General features: G+C 43.4%; 1 protein-coding gene across 8 annotated transcripts in view; it reads right to left on the reverse strand.

Moving 5' to 3' along the window:
* Positions 1-20,278, reverse strand: part of AGFG1 (ArfGAP with FG repeats 1) — a 559,380-nt gene that overhangs the window by 277,131 nt on the left and 261,971 nt on the right. For 4 of the 8 annotated variants that reach the window (XM_085634546.1, XM_085634544.1, XM_085634545.1 and 1 more), the window contains exon 7: positions 17,247-17,318. The exons of the other annotated variants lie outside the window; for them this stretch is intronic. In XM_085634546.1, coding sequence (XP_085490672.1) covers positions 17,247-17,318 — 72 coding nt within the window. The remainder of the gene's footprint in view (positions 1-17,246; positions 17,319-20,278) is intronic. 8 annotated transcript variants of the gene reach the window in all.

Consider the following 20,278-nt stretch of genomic DNA (forward strand, 5'->3'; position numbering starts at 1 on the left):
TAGGGGAAGAGGGTTGGCGCTCTAGTCGCTCGCCACTTCCGGGGGGGGGGGACTTAAAAGCCAATGCACGGCCGGACGCGCAGCCTGTCTGCGCACGTCCGCGTGCGAACGGGACCAGGGGCCAGAAACTCTGCCCAAATTCCACCAATCACAAATGAACCCCTCTCCTACACAACGGAAGAACTTTTAGCCATAGAAGATGCATTTAGTTCAGACAGGGTATGTATAAAAGCATCCCCCACCGTAATGGAAGGCCCATTTTCTTGTAAGCACTGTAAATGGGGAAGCTATGATATACAAGCTCGATACCCAGAGAAAGAATCTAATCTCAATCCCAATATCCAGGATTTGAACTGTATTTATTTTAATTCCAGATCACTCCCCAAACACAGTATTGAGAACTGGGAGACATTGGATGACCTGAGCCCAGACCTGGCCTTTGTTACTGAAAACTGGTTTGACGACAACACCACCCCAGACATTGTCACTGCCTTACCCTTAGGATATAAAATATTAAAACAAAACAGGAAAGGAGGTAAGAGAGGAGGAGGGATAGCAATTTTATATAAAGATCATTTCGCCTGCGTTCCCATTATGGTCACTGAAGCAGGCACACATGAGATTCTAGCGTTCTCGGTGTCTGTGGATGACTAAACTATTTGGAGGGACGGTCATTTACAACCCGCAAGGCTACCAGCCCGGATTAAGTACTAGTCTATTAACACAACTTCTCCCCCTCTGCTTAAAACTAAATCCGTTTCTAGTTATAGGAGATTTTAACCTTCATTATGAAAATCCTAAAATCCCAGGGGTTAAACACCTGGAAGATGACAAGGCTATAATGCAGCTACTCCAAAGGATCACTAAACCAACTCATATGGCCGGCCACATCCTAGATTTATTGTTTTCTAACATAGACTCCATGTACATTCATGAAATTAAACCTCTATTTTGGACCGATCACTTCCTAATTTCCTTCTCTTTCAGCCTACCCAATAATACATCTAAGACTGAGACAATGTACCAGTCAAAGACTAGGGACTGGAATCAAATCACGGAGGAATCATTTAGTGCCTTCTTCCCTTGTGTTTCTAGGCCTCTGTATCAAAACCCTACAAACACACTAGCTACACAGTTACAAGATATCGAAAAAACACTTGATCAGTGTGCCCCTAAACTTACTCGGAAATTAGCCACTAAAACCAAATCAGAAAAGTGGTATACACTGAAACTAAAACTTATGAAAAGATAGTGCAGAATCAAGGAACACAAATGGAGACTTTTAAAAACTAGTACAGATAGATATTTGTATCTAGCCGAACAAAAAACTTACCATGGGGCTTTAAAAGAGGCTAAAACTAAATACTACACAGAAAAGATCAAAGAAACGGGTAGTTCATCTAAAGAACTTTACAAAGTACTTCGGTAACTTTGTAAGCCCACCTCTCTGTCGCAATCTATGGCGCCTTCGTTTGAGAATAACAAATGTTACTTACCTGTAAACTGTGGTTCTCCAGTATTGGTGTCTTTCATAGATTCACATGCTTGAATATTTCCCGTCGTCGAAGTGGGAGTCCCACGGTACATAAAAAGCAATAAGTCTCATGTATATAGATACATACATAAACTATACAAGAATAAAATACATATCTAAATAAACTTTATATAGTTTAAAATAACATATCAAGTCAAAAGTACCATAGGATAACATTGACACATAGAAAAGCATTGAAAAAGGAATCCCTTTACTGACATATCCATGTCGTTTTTATAGTCCAAACTCCAGCCAATCAGGCGCAAGCACCCTCTAGAAGCTTCTCCTCAGAGGCTCAGGCCCTCAGATTTTCGTAGCACAAGAGTGACAAAGAGTCTAATGAGGAGAAGAGAGCCTCTGAGGGGAGGAGGGTGGGTCGTATGTGAATCTATGAAAGGCACCAATACTGGAGAACCACTGTTTACAAGTAAGTAACATTTGTTCTTCTCCAGTATTGGGGTGTCTTTCATAGATTCACATGCTTGAATAGAATAGTGAGCAGTACTCTGCAGCCTGAAGAGGCCGTATCAACGTTGCATGAAATACAATGACATTGTATGATAAAAACACACAACTGATAACAACCCAAAAAGGAGGGAAGTAACAGAGGCTCACCTTATTTGAAGAGATTTCGAAGAACTGCTTGGCCCACAGCCGTATCAGCTTCATTGATTGCATCCAGGCAGTAGTGCCTCGTGAAAGTGTGCCTGCTGGACCACGTAGCTGCCCAGCAGATCTGATGAATGGGCACACCAGCGAATAAAGCAGTGGAGGAGGACATTGCCCTTGTAGAATGCGCCCTCACTCCAGAAGAAAGAGGCCTGCCAGCCTTCTGATGGCAGAAAGATATCGCTGAAGAAATCCAACGTGCAATTGTTGGTTTGGTAACAGAATGTCCCTTACAGGTTCGTCCGTAGGCAACGAACAGTTGATCAGACTGGCGAAAGGGTGCCGTTCTGCTGATATAAAACTTGAGACACCTCTCTAAGTCCAAAGAGTGTAGACTCTGTTCCGCTGGAGATTGCGGATGAGGAAAAAATGTTTTTAAAATTACGGGTTCATTAACCCCTTCCCTGCTCATGACGGAACCGTTCCGTCATGAGCCACGGTTGTCGTGTGCTCATGACGGAACGGTTCCGTCATGACAATCCTGCCGGCGGCCGCTCCGCCTGCGCGGCGCTGTTTCCCCGCCTGTGCGGGGCGACAACGCAAATGGGCGGAGTCATGACGGAACCGTTCCGTCATGAGCACAGCTCAACTGTGGCTCATGACGGAGCGGCTCCGTCATGAGCACAGGCCCGCCGCGCTGCCCCCCTGCCCCCCCCAGCGCTGCAGCGGAATGTCCGCAGCAGCGAAGGGGTTAAGATGAAAATAGGACGGCACCTTTGGCATGAAAGCTGGGTTAGTGCGAAGGATAACACAGTCCGATTTAAATTGAAGAAAAGGAGGCTGGATTGTAAAGGCGTGAATGTCACTTACTCGGCGAGAGGAAGTCAGTGCAAGCAGGAGGGCGACCTTCCAGGTTAAAAATTTGAAATCCGCTGAATGGATTGGCTCAAAGGGCGCCTTCATAAGCTGCGCCAATACGATGTTAAGACGCCACGTGGGCGGAGGACGCCGAATGGGTGGAAACATCCGGAACAACCCTTTAAAGAATTGCTGAATTACTCTAGATGAATAGAGAGGAAGAGCCGTCCTGGCGAAAGCGAGAAATTGCCGCTAGAAAAACTTTTAAGGTGGAGTGAGACAGTCCTGACTGTGTCAACTGCAAAAAGAAAGGCAGAATCTGTGCCGAAGAGGCGTGCACTGGGTGGATGTGAACAGACGAGCACCAGTGACAGAAGCGCTTCCACTTTAGCTTGTAGGTCTTCACCGTGGAAGGCGCCCGCGCTCTGGCAAGAACTTCCCTGCAGGCAGGTGAAATGTTCAAGTGAGCAAATTCAAGGTGCTCAGGTTCCAGGCAGACAATTTGAGTGAACTGGGATTCGGATGGCAGATCCGACCGTTGTTCATTGTTAGAAGGTCCGGCCGAGGGCGAAGAAGGATGGGCTCGCACTGAGAGAGGAGCAGTAACTCCGAGAACCATGCCTGCCGAGGCCACCGTGGAGCAATCATGAGAATGTGGCACGGTTGTCTCTGCATTTTCCACAACACTCGAGGAATCCGAGGTATCGGCGGAAAAGCGTAGGCAAATATCTTGCACCAGTCCATCGAAAGGGCATTTCCGTGCAACCCTCTGTGGGGAAGCCAACTTGCGTAAGACTGGCATTTGTTGTTCTGTGGAGTTGCAAAGAGATCCAGGTTCGGGTGACCCCAAAGGCTGAAGACAAAGTCTAGAGTCGGCTGATGCAACTCCCACTCGTGGGTCGATGACGCTGACCGACTGAGTGAGTCTGCAGAAATGTTGGAAATGCCAGGCAGGTGGACTGCAGTGAGCGTGATCTGATGGAGTATGGCCCAATCCCAGATCTTCTGAGCCAGCCGGGAAAGCAGTGGAGATTTTGTCCCACCCTGCTTGTTTAGGTAGTGCATGCTGGTGGTGTTGTCCGTTTGAATGAGGACTGATTCCCCTTGAAGCTGGAGCCGGAAGGATTTGAGTGCAAGGAAAATTGCCATCAGTTCTAGTCTGTTGATGTGCCAAGAACGTTGCGACAGAGTCCATTTGCCCTTGATGGACAGATCTTGAAGGTGTCTGCCCCACCCTTCCAGGGAGGCATCCGTGGTAAGAACGAGTTCCGGGGCTTTTGCCAGAAAAGAAGTTCCAGCTGCGATGTTGCGAGGTTGTGTCCACCAGTGCAGAGCTTGTGCCATGCGAGCGGTTACGAAGATCTGGTCGCTGAAAGAACCGGAGATCTGACGCCATTGTTTGTCTAGTTCTTCTTGAATGGGACGACTCCTTCAGTCTGCAATGTGGGATCAAAGAAATGCAGGAGGATGCCATCCCCAGAAAGGACTTCAATATGCGGACTGAAACGGACCGCTTTGATCTGATGGAAGCTGCGAGCTGCAGGATCCGTGTTTGCCGATCGGCGGAGACGAAAGCCATGGCCATGGAGGTATTGATGGTAGCGCCTAGGAACGTTCTGTGCAGAGCTGGCGTGAGCTGAGATTTCTGTATGTTGACTGACAGTCCTAGAGAGTGGAACAGAGTCCGACAATACCGAGTATCTAGGGATGCTTGGTGGTAGGACTGAGACTTGATGAGACAATCGTCCAAATATGGGAATATTTGGATGCCTCGCAACCGCAAATGGGCCACCACTGGGGCAAGGACTTTTGTGAAGACTCGACGAGCTGAGCGAAGCCCGAAGGGCAGGACTTTGAATTGAAAGTCCCTGTGGCCTACACGGAAGCGTAGGTATTTCCTGTGGCGTGGTAAAATTGGCACGTGGAAATAAGCATCCTGAAGATCGATTGTTGTCATGAGATCGTCTTGAGAAAGGAACTGAAGAATGTCCCTCAGCGTGAGCATGCGGAATGATTGGTCTTTAAGAAACTTGTTGAGGGACCTCAGGTCGAGGATAGGGCGCCACTCCCCAGATTTCTTTAATACAAGGAAAAACAGGAATAGAAGCCTAGCCCCTTCTGAGATTTCGGAACCACTTCGATGACCCCTTTCTTGAGCATAATGCTGATCTGATGGAAAAGCTCTTTGAGATGAGCGGGAGGAGGACCGGATGGAGGGGTGTTTCGAGGGAATTTGACGAATTCTAGGGCATGGCCCTTTGAAACAATGTCCAACACCCAACGGTCTGAAGTGATCAATGACCAATTTGAAAAGAATTTTGAGATCCGTCCTCCAACTCGGGACGGGGAGCACTGAGGGGAGGGGGATATAAACAAAGAGTCATTGTTTTTTGGAGGAGTTCCCCCTATAGTTGGACTTGCCTCTGTAGGATTTACCAGTCTGTTGTCTGTAAGACTGTGGGTTTTGGGAGGAAAAACGTTGGTGTCCTTGGCTGTAAGAGCGGTATTGAGTGGAATTGCCACAAAAGGAAGAGGTGGTGCTGCGTCCGCGAGCACCCCGAAAAGGCTGCCTTCTAAACTGTAGCGTGCCAAGGGAACGAGCCGTCTCAGTGTCCTTGATTGTTTGGAGGGCCTCATCCACATGCTGTCCAAACAAGGACTCCCCATCAAAGGGCATATTGAGTATTTTTGCTTGGACTTCTTGACGAAAAGAAGTGGAACGAAGCCAGCCTTGCCTCCTTAAAACAGCTGCTCCAGCGAGCTGTCGAAAACCAGTTGAGGCGATGTCTACAGAGCAATCAACCTCTGAAGATGCTCTTTCACCTTCTTGCAGAATTTTGAGAGCGTCCCTCTAGAGGGCTCTGGAATGAGCTTAATGAAAGCCTTCATGTCCGACCACATTTGGCGATCGTAACGGCCCAAGATGGCCAAAGAATTTGCTGCCCTTACTGTTGTGGAGGCCATGGTAGAAAACTTCTTCCCAATGGCGTCCAGGCGACGGCCATCACAGTCAGGTGGAGAGGAAAGTGGAGACGAGGGATTCTTCGAGCGACGTTGTGCCGCCTGGGTGAAGACTGAATCCGGCTTAGGCTGGGATACCAAGCAAGCAGGAGAAGAGTCCGGGGTCTTATACTTTTTCTCCAACCGCGGAAGAACTGCCGGGATTGAATTAGGTGTTTATCAGTTTAATCCCTTCATTCCAAATAAAGTCAATTATGGGCACGGGCCGAACTTGTTTCTGTGGTTGTGATTTGAAATCATACAGAAAGCAATCCTCCTCTCTCACGATCATGGGGAGATTAAATCGCTGCACCGCTCTTTCCATCAGCTGATGGAAACCTATAATGTCAACAGGTGGAGAGTTCACTGGCGACTTCGGAGGCGAAGAAGGCAAATTTATTTGATAATCATCCCAGTCGGCCATGGTGTCGTCGTCATCGCCCTGGAGCTCTACATCTTCTGTATCTTGAAGAACGTCACCGTCACCCTCTGCAGGGGGTACTAGTGAAGGGGCGGATGGCGTTGGCTCCACCGGCACTGGAGGAGGAGTCGGAAAGTTCGATGGTGTGTCACGTGGAGAAGTGTGAGAAGAAGATGGAATACGGCGATTGTAATCCTCCAACATAAATTGGAGATTAGAGATGAGGGACAAAGGAAGCTGTGCCATTGGGACCTGTGTAGGTGGATCCTGCTCCTCTTCTTGATAATAATGATCGTCCGGATCCTCATCCTCGAAATCCTGACATTTAATGAAGAGTTCAGATGGACTGCGAGCAGCCCGGAAGGTGGAATGAATGTCCTCATCAGAAGCAGAGTCCTCCTCGTTGCCAGAGGGAAACAGCTGTTGCGGTGGCTGAGTGGCCGGTGGCATAGTAATGGAGTCCAAAACAGCGTGACGACGCTGAAGCAAGGAATCATCAACAGGAGCAGATGTTGGCGTAGACAACGGCACCAGTGGAAGAGATGCAAAAGTTGACAACACCGTCGACGAAGTCACCGTCGACAAAGCCACCGTCGACGAAGCCACCGCCGACGAAGCCACCGCCGACGAAGCCACCGCCGACGAAGCCACCGCCGACGAAGCCACCGCCGACGAAGCCACCGCCGACGAAGCCACCGCCGACGAAGCCACCGCCGACGAGGCCACCGCCGACGAAGCCACCGCCGACGAAGCCACCGCCGACGAAGCCACCGCCGACGAAGCCACCGCCGACGAAGCCACCGCCGACGAAGCCACCGCCGACGAAGCCACCGCCGACGAAGCCACCGTCGACGAAGCCACCGTCGACGAAGCCACCATCGACGAAGCCACCATCGACGAAGCCACCATCGACGAAGCCACCATCGACGAAGCCACCAACGACGAAGCCACCATCGACGAAGCTGCCGCCGCCGACGACGAGGCTGCCGTCGACGAAGGTTTAATCGTCGACGACGATTTCATCTTTTTGATAGTCGATGAGGATTTGGTCATCGACGGGATAACCAGTTTCTTCGTTGTCGACGAGGAGGATAAAGGAATCGTCGACGAGACAGCCTTTAATGAAACACAAACCACTGTCGACGGAGATAACGTCGACGAGGCAGTCGTCGACAACATAGGGAATTTGCAGGAAACAGTCGTCACCGTCGTCGACGAGGTTGAAGAAGCAGCAGATTTTGTCGATGGAGTGACCGTCGACGAGACAGTCGACGGTCTGGCACGTTTTTGAGTAGAAACATGCGCTGAAGGAGTCACAGACGCCTGAGAGTGAGATCTCGGGGGCGTTGACGTAGTAGCAGAATGTACTGGCACTTTAGAAACTCCCAAAAGGTGAAGCTTTCTCTTTTTTAGAAAGGGAGAGAGCAAGTCCTGTACACTACTACGCTTGGAAGAGACTCCGGTGCGAGCAGAAGCCACACTTTCGACCTCAGAGAGAGGATTATCTGCGTCCTTCAATTTTTGGAGCCACAGAAGGAGGCGACCCTCTCTGTCCTTTAGAGTCTGAAGTGATGAAATGAGGCAGGTTGAAGAACATACGTTGTTTATTAAATGAAAGTCGAATACAGGAACAGGCGAGCGCCAGGGAACACAACTACTCCTTTCCAACTCCAGCACCAGTCTCACCCACACTCTAGAACCTAGAATCCCTACCCATGACATACTACCACTCTAATAACTCATACATACACGCGGCATACAAACACGAGACAACCAAAGTACATGTGTATATACTACAGAGTCTTTTGTGAAAAAGTTCTACAAATTTTACAGTTGCCCACCTTATGGTCGGGGTAAAGGCAGTAAATACATTTTTCATGAGGGTCCTCAGAAAAAAGTCTTAACTTCCCACAGGAAGCACAGGGACGGAAAAGAGACTTCTTACTTGAAGACATGAGGATAAGTTGAAGAAAATCCAAACCAGAGGGGAAAAAAAAAAACTGAGCAGAGCTCAGGGAGCCTCTGAGGAGAAGCTTCTAGAGGGTGCTTGCGCCTGATTGGCTGGAGTTTGGACTATAAAAACGACATGGATATGTCAGTAAAGCGATTCCTTTTTCAATGCTTTCCTATGTGTCAATGATATCCTATGGTACTTTTAACTTGATATGTTATTTTAAACTATATAAAGTTTATTTAGATATGTATTTTATTCTTATATAGTTTATGTATGTATCTATATACATGAGACTTATTGCTTTTTATGTACCGTGGGACTCCCACTTCGACGACGGGGAATATTCAAGCATGTGAATCTATGAAAGACACCCCAATACTGGAGAACTGTGAGCTACTCAACAACTTTTTTATAGATAAGGTGACAAAAATCTATGCAACTTTCATTCCCTCTAACAACGAAGACAATACGGTTTGGGAAAATTTAGCTCCTCACCCTGCTGCCCACACTCATTTTGATAGTCTGTCACCTTTCTCCAAAGAACAAGTCATGATAGAAGTTAAGGCAGGATCTCCATTAGACCCATGTCCACACTTCATTTTCTACCGTTTAGTGTTAGTATTATGCCCCCTTGTCACCAAAGCCCTTAACCAATCGTTAGAGCTTGCTTCTTTCCCAGATATATGAAAAAAAACAGTTTTCCCCCTTTTAAAGAAGCCAGTTCTCAAAATTTACGATCCAGCCACCTATAGACCAATCTCCCAACTACCATACCTGTCTAAAGTTTTGGAGAAATTGGTCAATAACTCACGACTTTTATTGAAACCAACAGTCTACTGGATCCTTCACAAACTGGATTTAGGGCCAACAACAGCACCTAGGCCACCCTGCTAGCCGTGTCAGATAATATTAGGTCACTAGCTGACCAAGGCAAAGCTGTAGCACTGATCCTTTTGGACCTCACTGCGGCTTTCAACACTGTATTCCACAGCAAATTATTACAAATCCTGTACGAAAAAGGACTTTGTTCAAAAGCCTCAGCATGGTTCGCGTCTTTCCTCAAAAATCGATCCCAGATAATTCAAATGGGTCCCTACACCTCCACTGCAAAAAGAATTGATTATGGAGTGCCGCAGGGAGCTACCCTGAGCCCTACTCTTTTTAATATATATGTCTCTTCCCTAGCAGATATCAGCAGGAAATGGGGCTTCAACATATGTTCCTATGTTGATGACACACAATTGATAATGCCCCTGTTTGATAGGTTGACAAAAGTAGATACTAAAGACAATTTCATCCACTGTCTTACAGAAATTGCAAGTTGGATCTCTGGACTTTGTTTAAAATGAATGCCGGAAAATCCGAGATCCTACTTTTCGAAGGCGCACATGCGATTTGGGATAATAGTTGGTGGCCCCAAGCATTGGGCACCGCTCCTGAACCGAGGCAGGCTGCGAAGAATTTGGGCTTCATCTTTGATGATGCCCTATCCATGCAGAATCAAGTACGACTACTGTGCGGGAAAAGTTTTGCTACATTAAAACTTTAGAAGACTTTTTCCATGGAGCCCTTTAAACTGTAGGAAACCAGTGACACAAGCACTTCTTGTGAGTAGGCTGGACTATGGCAATGCACTGTATGTTGGCATGGCTGATTATCTTTTCACCAGACTCCAAGTGGTCCAAAATGCCGCTGCTAAACTGATATGCAACAAGAGCAGATATAGTTCAGCCTCCTTCTGTATGAAGGAATTACACTGGCTACCTGTACGCCAAAGAGACAACTTTAAGCTCATGTGCTATGCACATAGAAAGCTATATAAAACAGGCCCACAAATCCTACATGGTAAATTAAAATGTAATGCACCTTTGCGTAATTTGAGATCCCGCCATCAGGCACTGGCATCAGTCAAGCGTACGACTAAAGCCAGGATGGGTGACCGATCTTTCTCAAAATCTGCTGCGGTCCTCTGGAACAATCTCCCACCGGAACTACGCCTGACTGAAGATTACCTAATGTTTAGAAAAAAGCTAAAAACTGCCTATTCCCCAGTTACTTATCTGATAATTGGAATCTTACACCTGCCGCAACTCTGCTTTGTCTAACCGCCTTGATTGATGTCCCTTGGGATGAACGTCGCGCTCCACAAGTACATATATAATATATAATAATAATGTAAAGCGCTCCGATACCTCCGGGTCTAGCCAGCACTATATAAAACTCTTCAAATAAAAATAAAAAAATAAGCCTCCTAGCATAGGATAGAAAACTTCTCTGCGCCCTGCTTGTTGTAGTACCAAATGGTGGTGGGTGTTTCTGCGAGTATCTGTACAAGCTTCTATTTGAAGGAAGGCGTTCAATGGAAAGTGGATTGCCTGCAATTTCAACAAATTTCACTGAAGGCACATTTCCACCAGAGACTAGAGCCCTTTGATCTCCACCTCTCTCAAATGGCCTCCCCAGCCCAGGAGCAATGCTTCAGTAACCATTGTCAACTCTTGGTGGGGTAAGGAGAGGACTCTGTTGCTGGCCCAATCGTGGTCTTTAAGTCACCACTACAGATCTTTTGCAGTCTCCTAACACTGTCTTGAATCTAAGAGTTTCCACTAGTGCTGTGGGCTAGAACACAGATTTCAGATAACACTGCAGAGCCCCCAGGTGCCATCTAGTGTGGTTGAGTAGCAGGATGAAGGAGGCAAATAGGATCAGCAGTCTCACCATCCTCCTCAATGAGATCCAGGACAGAGTCTGAAACATCAGGATCATTGCAAAAATCTCCTGGACTCTACATTCTAAGGGGAAGACACGAAAGTGCACCATATCCAGGATGGCTCTGATAAATGGAGGAGTCTGCAAAGGAGTTATGTGCGACTATCATGTTGATAGTGAACCCCAATGAGGTTAGATTGTTCACTGTCCACATGCCTTCAACCGTCACTCATCAAGATAGGGGAAAACTGGCACACCCGGCCTCCAAAGGTGGGGTGCGACCACCGTCTTCCTAGTACCTCTTTGGCTTTCTCATACACGGCTCTGCAGTATAATGCTTCTTTCAGTTCCCCTTCCAGATCACAAACTTTCCTCAACAAATGCACCCATTTAACCAAATCCTCTCTGTCATGTCAATGTCTTGTATATATCCAGTGTCATGGTGACCTTTCATGGAAACCTAAATTTCCCTCCATGACCCTGATCTGGAAATCCGTTCAGTGTGGTCTATAATAAAGAATTCCTGGATTTTTTCACAGTTGAGCATGTTCAGCCTCATCCTGCAGAATAAAAAAATTCATCAAATAAGCTGTAATTTAAGGGGAGGAAGAACTAGGGAAACTTCCCACTCGTACTGAGTAGTGAGAGTACCATTGTACAGCATACTTTTACAGCCAATTGTTTTCCTAGGTGTTGATCTAAAATGGGATTTGCCTACCAAATGTTCTGGACTAGAAAAAGTAGGTTTTTATGTTATGTCAGAACCTACGGAAGTAGTTTTATTTCTTTAGATACAGGGTTCCACAATATAAGAAAGAGCAAGACTTAATTCTAGTAGGGCCGGCTGTCAGCTCCTCTGCAAAAATAATAATAATACTTTATTGCTTAGTTAAAATAACCTTTGCAATCCACTTCATTATACAATAACATAAGCCCAAATAGATTGGTAACGTTTTTTGTGTAAAAAAAATAAAAAAAATAAAAATGATTTGATTAATTACTTTAAGAGGTTGCGATATTACCATAAGACTGTATTGATTCTTAAAATGACATTCTGTGCAATCAATAAAGTGCATTAAGTGACTAAAAGTGCAGCCTTTCAGGTTCGGAGTCCATTCTCCTTTCGCTCTTGCTAAAACATTTTCAAAATTCTATAAAAAATGATTTTTGCAAAGTTTTGGTGTGGGGTGCTTTCAAGTTCATTTAACCTCGCCCCTCAAGGACAGCCACCCAGCTAAGTCCATGATGATGATTTCAATTTTTTGACCCTTTTGTTATTCTTTTGTCGGCCTGCTCCATGAACCTGACTAAGGCGTAATTTAGCTCCGGGTTATGTGAGTTGAAACTTGCTAAAACTGCGGCTCTGCAGGATCGGATTTCCATTTTGTTCCAAATTTTCCTTAGGAGGGACCTTCTATCCTGCATCAGGCATGTGCATAAACAGAGAATATGGATTATATCTTCTCTGTGTTTCCCACAAAGGCGGCATAACTGCTGTGTTTGGTCTCTTTTCCACTTCGGCAGGTGACAAAGCAGGTTGAGTACTCCCAGTCTTAGTTTTAAGAAACGAAGTTTAGTATGTGCAGAGAATGGTAAAGTTAGGTACCCCTGAGAAGACAATTTGGAGTACGTGTTGAGGGTTAGCCATCCATGTGACCTTTTTGCGAGGCATGATTTGTCCTCTACTACAGAAAGTTTTTTCATGCTTATTTTTGCCAATCTTTTGAATTCGCCTCTGCAAAAATGCTCGAAGGACTCTAGGACTAGGAGTTCAGCGCAACACAAACATCTTAATGGGAGAGAGAAAATCTAATCTGTTCTTATAAATACTCCGGTACCATCTATGACGTAAGCACAGGCCTTTAATATGGATCCTGGCTTCTAGAGGTAGCTAATTGCACAACCTCTTAACGTCTGTAACCTACTCCCTATTCCTAAGGCCTTTCCTAGCATTTTGCACACTATGGATATCAGCAATACTTTTTTGTATTATACCATTAATTACTTAATCTCAAGTTAACTATGGCCCTAACCAAAGTGACTGAAAGACCGGTAAAATAACTCACCAACAGCCACTGTAGAAACAGATTGAACACGGTTTAATTTATAACCAAGCCAGCAGGCTCATTGCTAATAACGCATCAAGAAACACTCAACTTTGACCTTTGGAGTGATGTACAGACACAGGACGGATGGAAGAAGGGGAGGCAGGAAGAGCTGCAGTAATTGTTTAGGAATGCAGTTAAAGTTTAGGAATAATGGCTTTGGTTTTGAACAGTATCTATCTATTAAAAAAAAACGTTAAAGTTAAGTTATAATTCTGTGTCGACATTAGTTAAAAGCGAACATTTAAAAACAAAAAAACTTCTGAATTTCACTAGTTAACTCCTACTGAGCTAACTATAACTTGCACCCCACACCATGCACTACATATGATCTCACACATTACATCACTGGTATTGATGACTGATGACATCATAAATCATTGTCACACAACGCTACAGGGTTTGTGGACTTGAAGTAACAACACGCTACACCTATGGACAATTTTCTATTCACTTTAATGGAATTATCTTCTTAAAGAGTACACGAAACTGGCCATTTTAAGTCAAGGGGTTGACAGGTATACATCAGCCACCTTAAAGACACCTTCTGTCTTCGGTAAATACACTACACACATTACTAAGATGGGCATAACCGCATATAATCTTTCAGACATGCCTACAACACTATTGCGAGCTGCATCAACTCTAAGTGGGACGCCCCTACATTATTCACGAATCTACAATGCCTCAATAGCTTTAAAGAAGTTCTGGAAGTAAACATGCACAGCTTGTAGAATTTGTCTATATCACTGTAGTACAACTATTTAATATAGGCACACACTGGGGTTACTGTATTGTCAACAGCAGATTTGGACGCTCTCACAGATTTATATAGAACAGGCTTGGTCTTTAAACCACAATCTACTTTCAGACATATCCCTGCAATCCACATCAGGTAGACTCAACCTTTACCTTGTAACATGGAGTTAACAGAGTACTTTTCCAAACCAAACATTAGTGATTTATTAACAGTGCTCCATAATACTTTTAAATGCAGAACTTCCACTAGCCTCCAACGCTTATTTTATTTCCGTGCTATGGCCCATATGTGCACACTCAGTAACTCTATGTTGTATATGGCTATGACATTATCACTGATGTCATCAGTGATGTTTTCCATTTGAGATGTCATAAGTGCTATAATATGCGAGGTCGTAAGAAGTCCTTGGCAGGGATGCAAGTATTAGTTAGTTTAATAAACTATAACTGTTGAAGTTCAGAGGGGTTGAGGGTATAAACAATAGCTTTTACCTTATTTCAACATTCAAATATAATGTCACTTTAACCTTTGTTTTTTCAGAGCATTTTTAAAGTTTTTTCCATGCAAGCGAAGATCTTATTAGCATACCTCACAATATCACTTTAACCCTTATTTTTTCAGTGAGAAGTTATCTTCGGTGGTAGTTCCTAAGTTTTAGGTAGAGCACTATACAACAACACCACCAACACTCTAATACTGCTCACCTTAAATGTCTGCTTTTCTAGCAGAGTTTTTAAGTATAGGATTAGCATTGTGCCATACATGCTGGGCTAGAAAAGTAACAAAGTCCCTTTAAGAATACATCATGCCATGAATTACTAAAACTTCACACCTCCGCTCAAAATGTTCAACCTCTGGTTTCATGCCTGCATTAACATCTCAATGCTTATCTACTTCCGTCTGCTCTTCTGGAAAGCCTTTAAATTCTATAGCCCCAACAAAATGGCTTTCAGGAGTGCCTAAAGTTTGTCTTGAATACAAAATGTTACATCTCTAGTTGTTCATTAGAACTCTGTGGTGACACTGCAGTTCAATACTAGGGAGTTAACCAACATGCTGCTGTACCTCCTTGCCTTCAACCATGAATATATAATCTAGCTAAATTGTTCTTCAGATGCCTCTAACTCTGAGAATCACTGTATTCAGTGAGAGGAGCTTGGTTAAGAGTCAGGGAGGCAACAAGAGACCACTTAATAATCTAGTGAATTTCCAAGTATACCTCAGCATGCAAACTGAAGAAATTTGAAAAACTCCAAGAATGCAAGATAAGGCAGCTGCCCATAATGCATGGATGGTATGCAGTTACTAGTGACTTCAAGAACTACATTTTTTCTACTGGGGTATTACCTCTGAATTACAGCACTTCAGTTTGATATTTGTATACTTATTAAAAACACAACCTACTATTTTATCACATGGCTAATTTACATTACATTTGGTGAATCAGAATAGCCTTACTAGGTTACAAAGGAGACAAAGCTCAAATGAGCAAAATTACTCTTGCAGGTCAAAAAATATTGGCTGATACGTATAGTAAGATAATCTTAAAAGTACTAAAGCAAACTATGCACAATTGTGTTAGCTAAATTGGTTAAAGAAATTGATCTGATCATATATAAACGGAAACACAGCAACTACAGATTTGTGCAAGTGAGGTGGATGAACAATGAGAAACAATACAAAATGTGCTGTCAACAATTCATATGATGTAGTACTACGCGTTTGCCATATGTAAATGGTACAAACAAAAAATATAGTAACTCAGAGGTTACCTACGAGACAAAGTAACAAAACTCTTCGGATTCCCTAATAAACCCTTCAAAACGAGCGGTCTTAGACCACAAATAGAAAGAATCAGAGAGTATGTAGAAGGAACTCTGTACTTCTGAAATCACCTTACGATAAATCTCAACTCTGAATTAAAGAATCACTACTATAACTAAAAAATAACAGCAACTGCAGTCACAAGGAACTTACCCCCCATTTACCTATGATCAATCAGTTTTGGTAATGGTAATGGGTGGCAGCATCAATTAGGTCCTGTAACATCAGCAATTTCTGCTCAGCTGCTTTTTTGTTTAGGACATGCATAAACTTAAATTACTCATAGGTAGAGTCTTGAACAAGGTGCAGTAGCAGTCTAACTTACGTCATAAAATGAAATCTATAGTTTGCAAGGAAAGTATCAGTCTGCCTTCATTGGCCAAATTTCTTGCTGTAGGACTCAATATATTGGACATCAAAGACTTGCTCTTCAGGGACACTGCCATCACTGCAAAAGACTGAACTATAGGGTAGGGTTCCCACACCTGCAAGAGGAGGGGGGGGGGTGGATCCACCGGATGAACTCACTCTGTGTAGCACTCTTGTGGCAGTGGAGAGGTGCACTCCCTGTAAGAGTGGTAAAGGAGCAGCCAAGGCGGCTCACTTTGTGAGTAGCACACCGGGCAGAGGATGGACGAATGGGGTCTGACCAGTCTAGTCAGCCCGAGGAGAAGTTAGCCACCCCATGTGTAGCTAGATACAAAATAGTCACTTATGCATTGCAAAGAATGCACTCTACAGGAAACGGGACGATACACAAAACAGGCGAAGATGCATACTCCTACGGGGTGGACCCATAGCTAGCTATATATATATATATATATATATATATGTATATATATATATATATATATATATATATATATATATATATATATATATATATATATATATATATATATATATATATATATATTTATTTATTTTAAAGAAAGAGTACCAAAAGATCTGCCAACAGCTAGAGTAGACCTGAAATTAAAATAAATTGGAGTGCAAGAGTAAGGCTACTCATGGAAGCTAAGCAACAGCTAAACTTGTAGCTTAATGTAAGTCAGCACAGTAAAAGGAAACAAAATGCATTTTAAAAAGAAAATAAATGAATAAAATGATACATCAAGCAATTGCAAAAACGTGAGTATACAACTGAGCATCAGGTTGAGGCAAATATGTCTAAAATAGTGGCGGGCATGGCAGTCATCCACGTTATTCTATTTACATAGTTTGCTGCAGTGGAGTGACTCACTACCAAATGCCAGAATCCCCTCTCCCTCCTTGCACACATATGCAGCTTGATGTTTAACAATTAGAGAAGGAAAATTATCTTATGGAAATAAACAAATGAAAGAGCTGATGAAAATGTATGACAGTTGCAAAAAATGCCCACTACTAAATTTTCACCAGCTTAACAAATCAGATGGCTACAACGTACAAGCCAAAGCAAAAATTTCAACACAATGAGAAAACAAACTTACTGTGCGCAGCCTGGCGTGACAATGCCGCAGTGAAATCGCCAATGCTGCAGCTGGATGAAAGCGTTCTGAACGCTGGGACAGCCCGAAATAGTGTGAGGATTAAGTTAACAGAAAAGAAAATGCAAAGAAATGTAAAGAAAAAGTAGTAAAGATGGCAAAATGTTCAAACAGAAAGGACAAAGGTAGACAGCACAAGTCAGCAAAGAAAACAGACGAAGACCAAGGAAATACTCACTTGTAACGGTGGGCTCTCTAAAGCCAATATTCTCTCCGTGGGATTTTCAAAAAGGTTATGAAGTTGGATATCATTAGACAGTTCTAAAACTGGATTTCTATACCAAATAAACCCAGCACAGCGACATCAAAGCACACAATCAAGGCATGTAAGGATCTCACCTGCGCAAAAATATTAATTGTCCTGTTCAAGTCACTGACTAACACCATACAATCAATCACGTCCATCAAAATATAAATTCACCAAGTAAGAAAAGATTAGCAATGTTTGGAAACTATGAAGAATTAGAGATTGCTTAAGGCAACAGTACTAAATTAACTGAACATATAACAAAGAATATCAGTCATACATGCTATACAGCACAGATAAGTCTTAAAGCTACCAACCTCCACTCTCTTAAGAGAACTTCCCACCACGAGATGGCACATATTAATATCGAACAGAAACTAATAACAGAACTCTATAACAGACCACCTTCCTACCCAACACAACATCTTCATGCGACTGGCACTGAGATGTCTATTAATTCAGAAGATGTGTATGCAACTGGTGAAGCTCTGTGTATGTACTCCGATTTAAAACTAAGATCCACAGCTTTATGAATAAGAAGCAGTCTGGTATACAACGGGAGTAGCTAGAAAAAAAAATACCCCCCACTTTTAACCCTGTCCCAAAAGGCACTAAATGAGTGAGGCAAGTTTTCCTTAGGAACTCCTGAAAGCACTACGGTAAAATTCTGCCTTCTGTACCTGCATTCTCAATGAATTTGCCGATCCATCAATCTCTGTCCCTTCTCTCCCTCATCCTCCTTTCTCTTCATGAATCCATCATTCCCATCGAGGCTATCCAACCATCCATCCCTGCATCTACCCCTCCATCCATCATTACTTTTCTCCATCTATTCTCTCTATCATCCGGATCTTTTTACCTTCATTTGTGCTATCTCAAGAGGGGAGGATGGCAAGGCTGAGAAACTCCATCTGAGGCGGGTAGCTGCTAGTAGAGAGGACAGAGAAATCTTTAAGCCAAACCTGAGGTAGCTGGTCACTATTCAAACTGTTAAAGGTGCGGAGCCATATCTTTTATTTATGTAAACAATGGTTGGGAAAGGTTACTCCTTTTTCTGTAAATATTATTGTTTAGACGTAAACATCTAGGACCAATTCTTAAAACCTGTAGTTTTTCCCAATATAAGCCTGCACTTTTTTTTCCTCAGTATGTTTCCCGAATATTTTGTGTCATTCTGTGACAGCATTTTAAAAAAATGCCTGGTTAGCTTTTTTTTGTGTATATTTTTTGTTTTTTTTAAATTCTCCTAAAGAAGCTTTATCCTTTGTGTATGTTTTTTTCTTTTGTGTTGCCTTGTAAATATTTATTGTATGTATGTGTTGCACTGGAGCACTTTGTCACTAATCTTATATTCTGCTCAGCTCCGATGCTATCCACTCATGCTATCCACTCATGCATACCTTCATCCCTCCATCCAACACTCTATCCACTTAAATGCATTGTTTAGCATTTTTTCTCTTTGCTGCTGCTCCACCATGCTTTCCATACCAGTGTCTCCAAATGGAATAAAGGCAAACAAACTACACAGTAAATATTTTATGTCAGATAGACTATACTTCCCAATGGGAACCACCAAGCTCAAACTACTAAAGTGGGGCTTCATGACGCCCCTGGGTATATATATGTGATATTTGTACATTGTAGACCCAGCCTAATATAGATGAGTGCTGTACATGGTCAAATGCAAGCATACAGTCAACTAGTGATAGAAGAAGTTGCTGGATTCTGGTAGCTTAAGTGTATTGTTGTTATATACTGATACTGTGCCCTTTAAAGAGACACTTATTCAACTATTTTCTAAATCTGAGCAGCTTCGGAGTGGTCCTGATGGGATCTGGAAAAAGTCTACTTCATTATTTTCTTTTTTATACTTCTTAGTCTACAGTCTGAAGGAGTCCTGGCAGGGAACATTCCTAGATCCTCCAGAGACGGTGAGCTTGACACAAGATAAGAAGGGATACTGGTTGTGATGGCTCTATAAAAGATGCAGTTTTAAACATGGCGCATTCTGACAGGGGGAGCCAATGGAGTTATTTGAAAAACTGACCAAGACAGACAGACAGAGCGACCGACAATACCAGCCAAATCACACTTTGGCCTACAATGATAATCTTGGAATGACGTTGGAACTACCTTGGAAAGTCAGTGGGACTGCGGGAAGCATTTTTTGGCTAAAACAATGTAGGAGTGCTACACAACTGTCAATAACATAGAATAAAACAGGAGCCCCAAACACCATTGAAGAAGGTAGGAAAAAAGCAGATTTCAATAAAACAGCATAATTAGATCAGTTTGGGCAAAAGTTTCCAAGCCTAACTGATACGGTTTTACGATTGTATGCTAAGAAATCCTATGTTCAGATAAAGTTACCTCTTTTCGAATTGCATTTCTTGAATTACATGGACTCCGCACCAAAAGGTACATATGGAAGCCAATTATCGCTGGACAGTTTACTTCTATTTCTCAAAACAGTTCTTGGCATAAAATCTCGCAGGGTATTCAAGGCTCACTGGTGCTCTATAGCATGTACAATACGGAGAGAAAAAAGGAGCTGACCGAAAGGAAAAGCAATTATGGCATCTTATTTTCCAATGAAAACGGATAGGGAAGAGAAAGCGCTTCAATCAAACATTCTGTGGAGACGACCAGTATATGTCCCAATCAGAACGCCGGTCATTAACCTCAGTTTCAAAATAACCGGTGGAACACTACCTAGCTAACAGGCTAC

Source organism: Triturus cristatus, chromosome 11 (genome assembly GCF_964204655.1).
Source record: "Triturus cristatus chromosome 11, aTriCri1.1, whole genome shotgun sequence".
Lineage (NCBI taxonomy): Eukaryota > Metazoa > Chordata > Amphibia > Caudata > Salamandridae > Triturus > Triturus cristatus.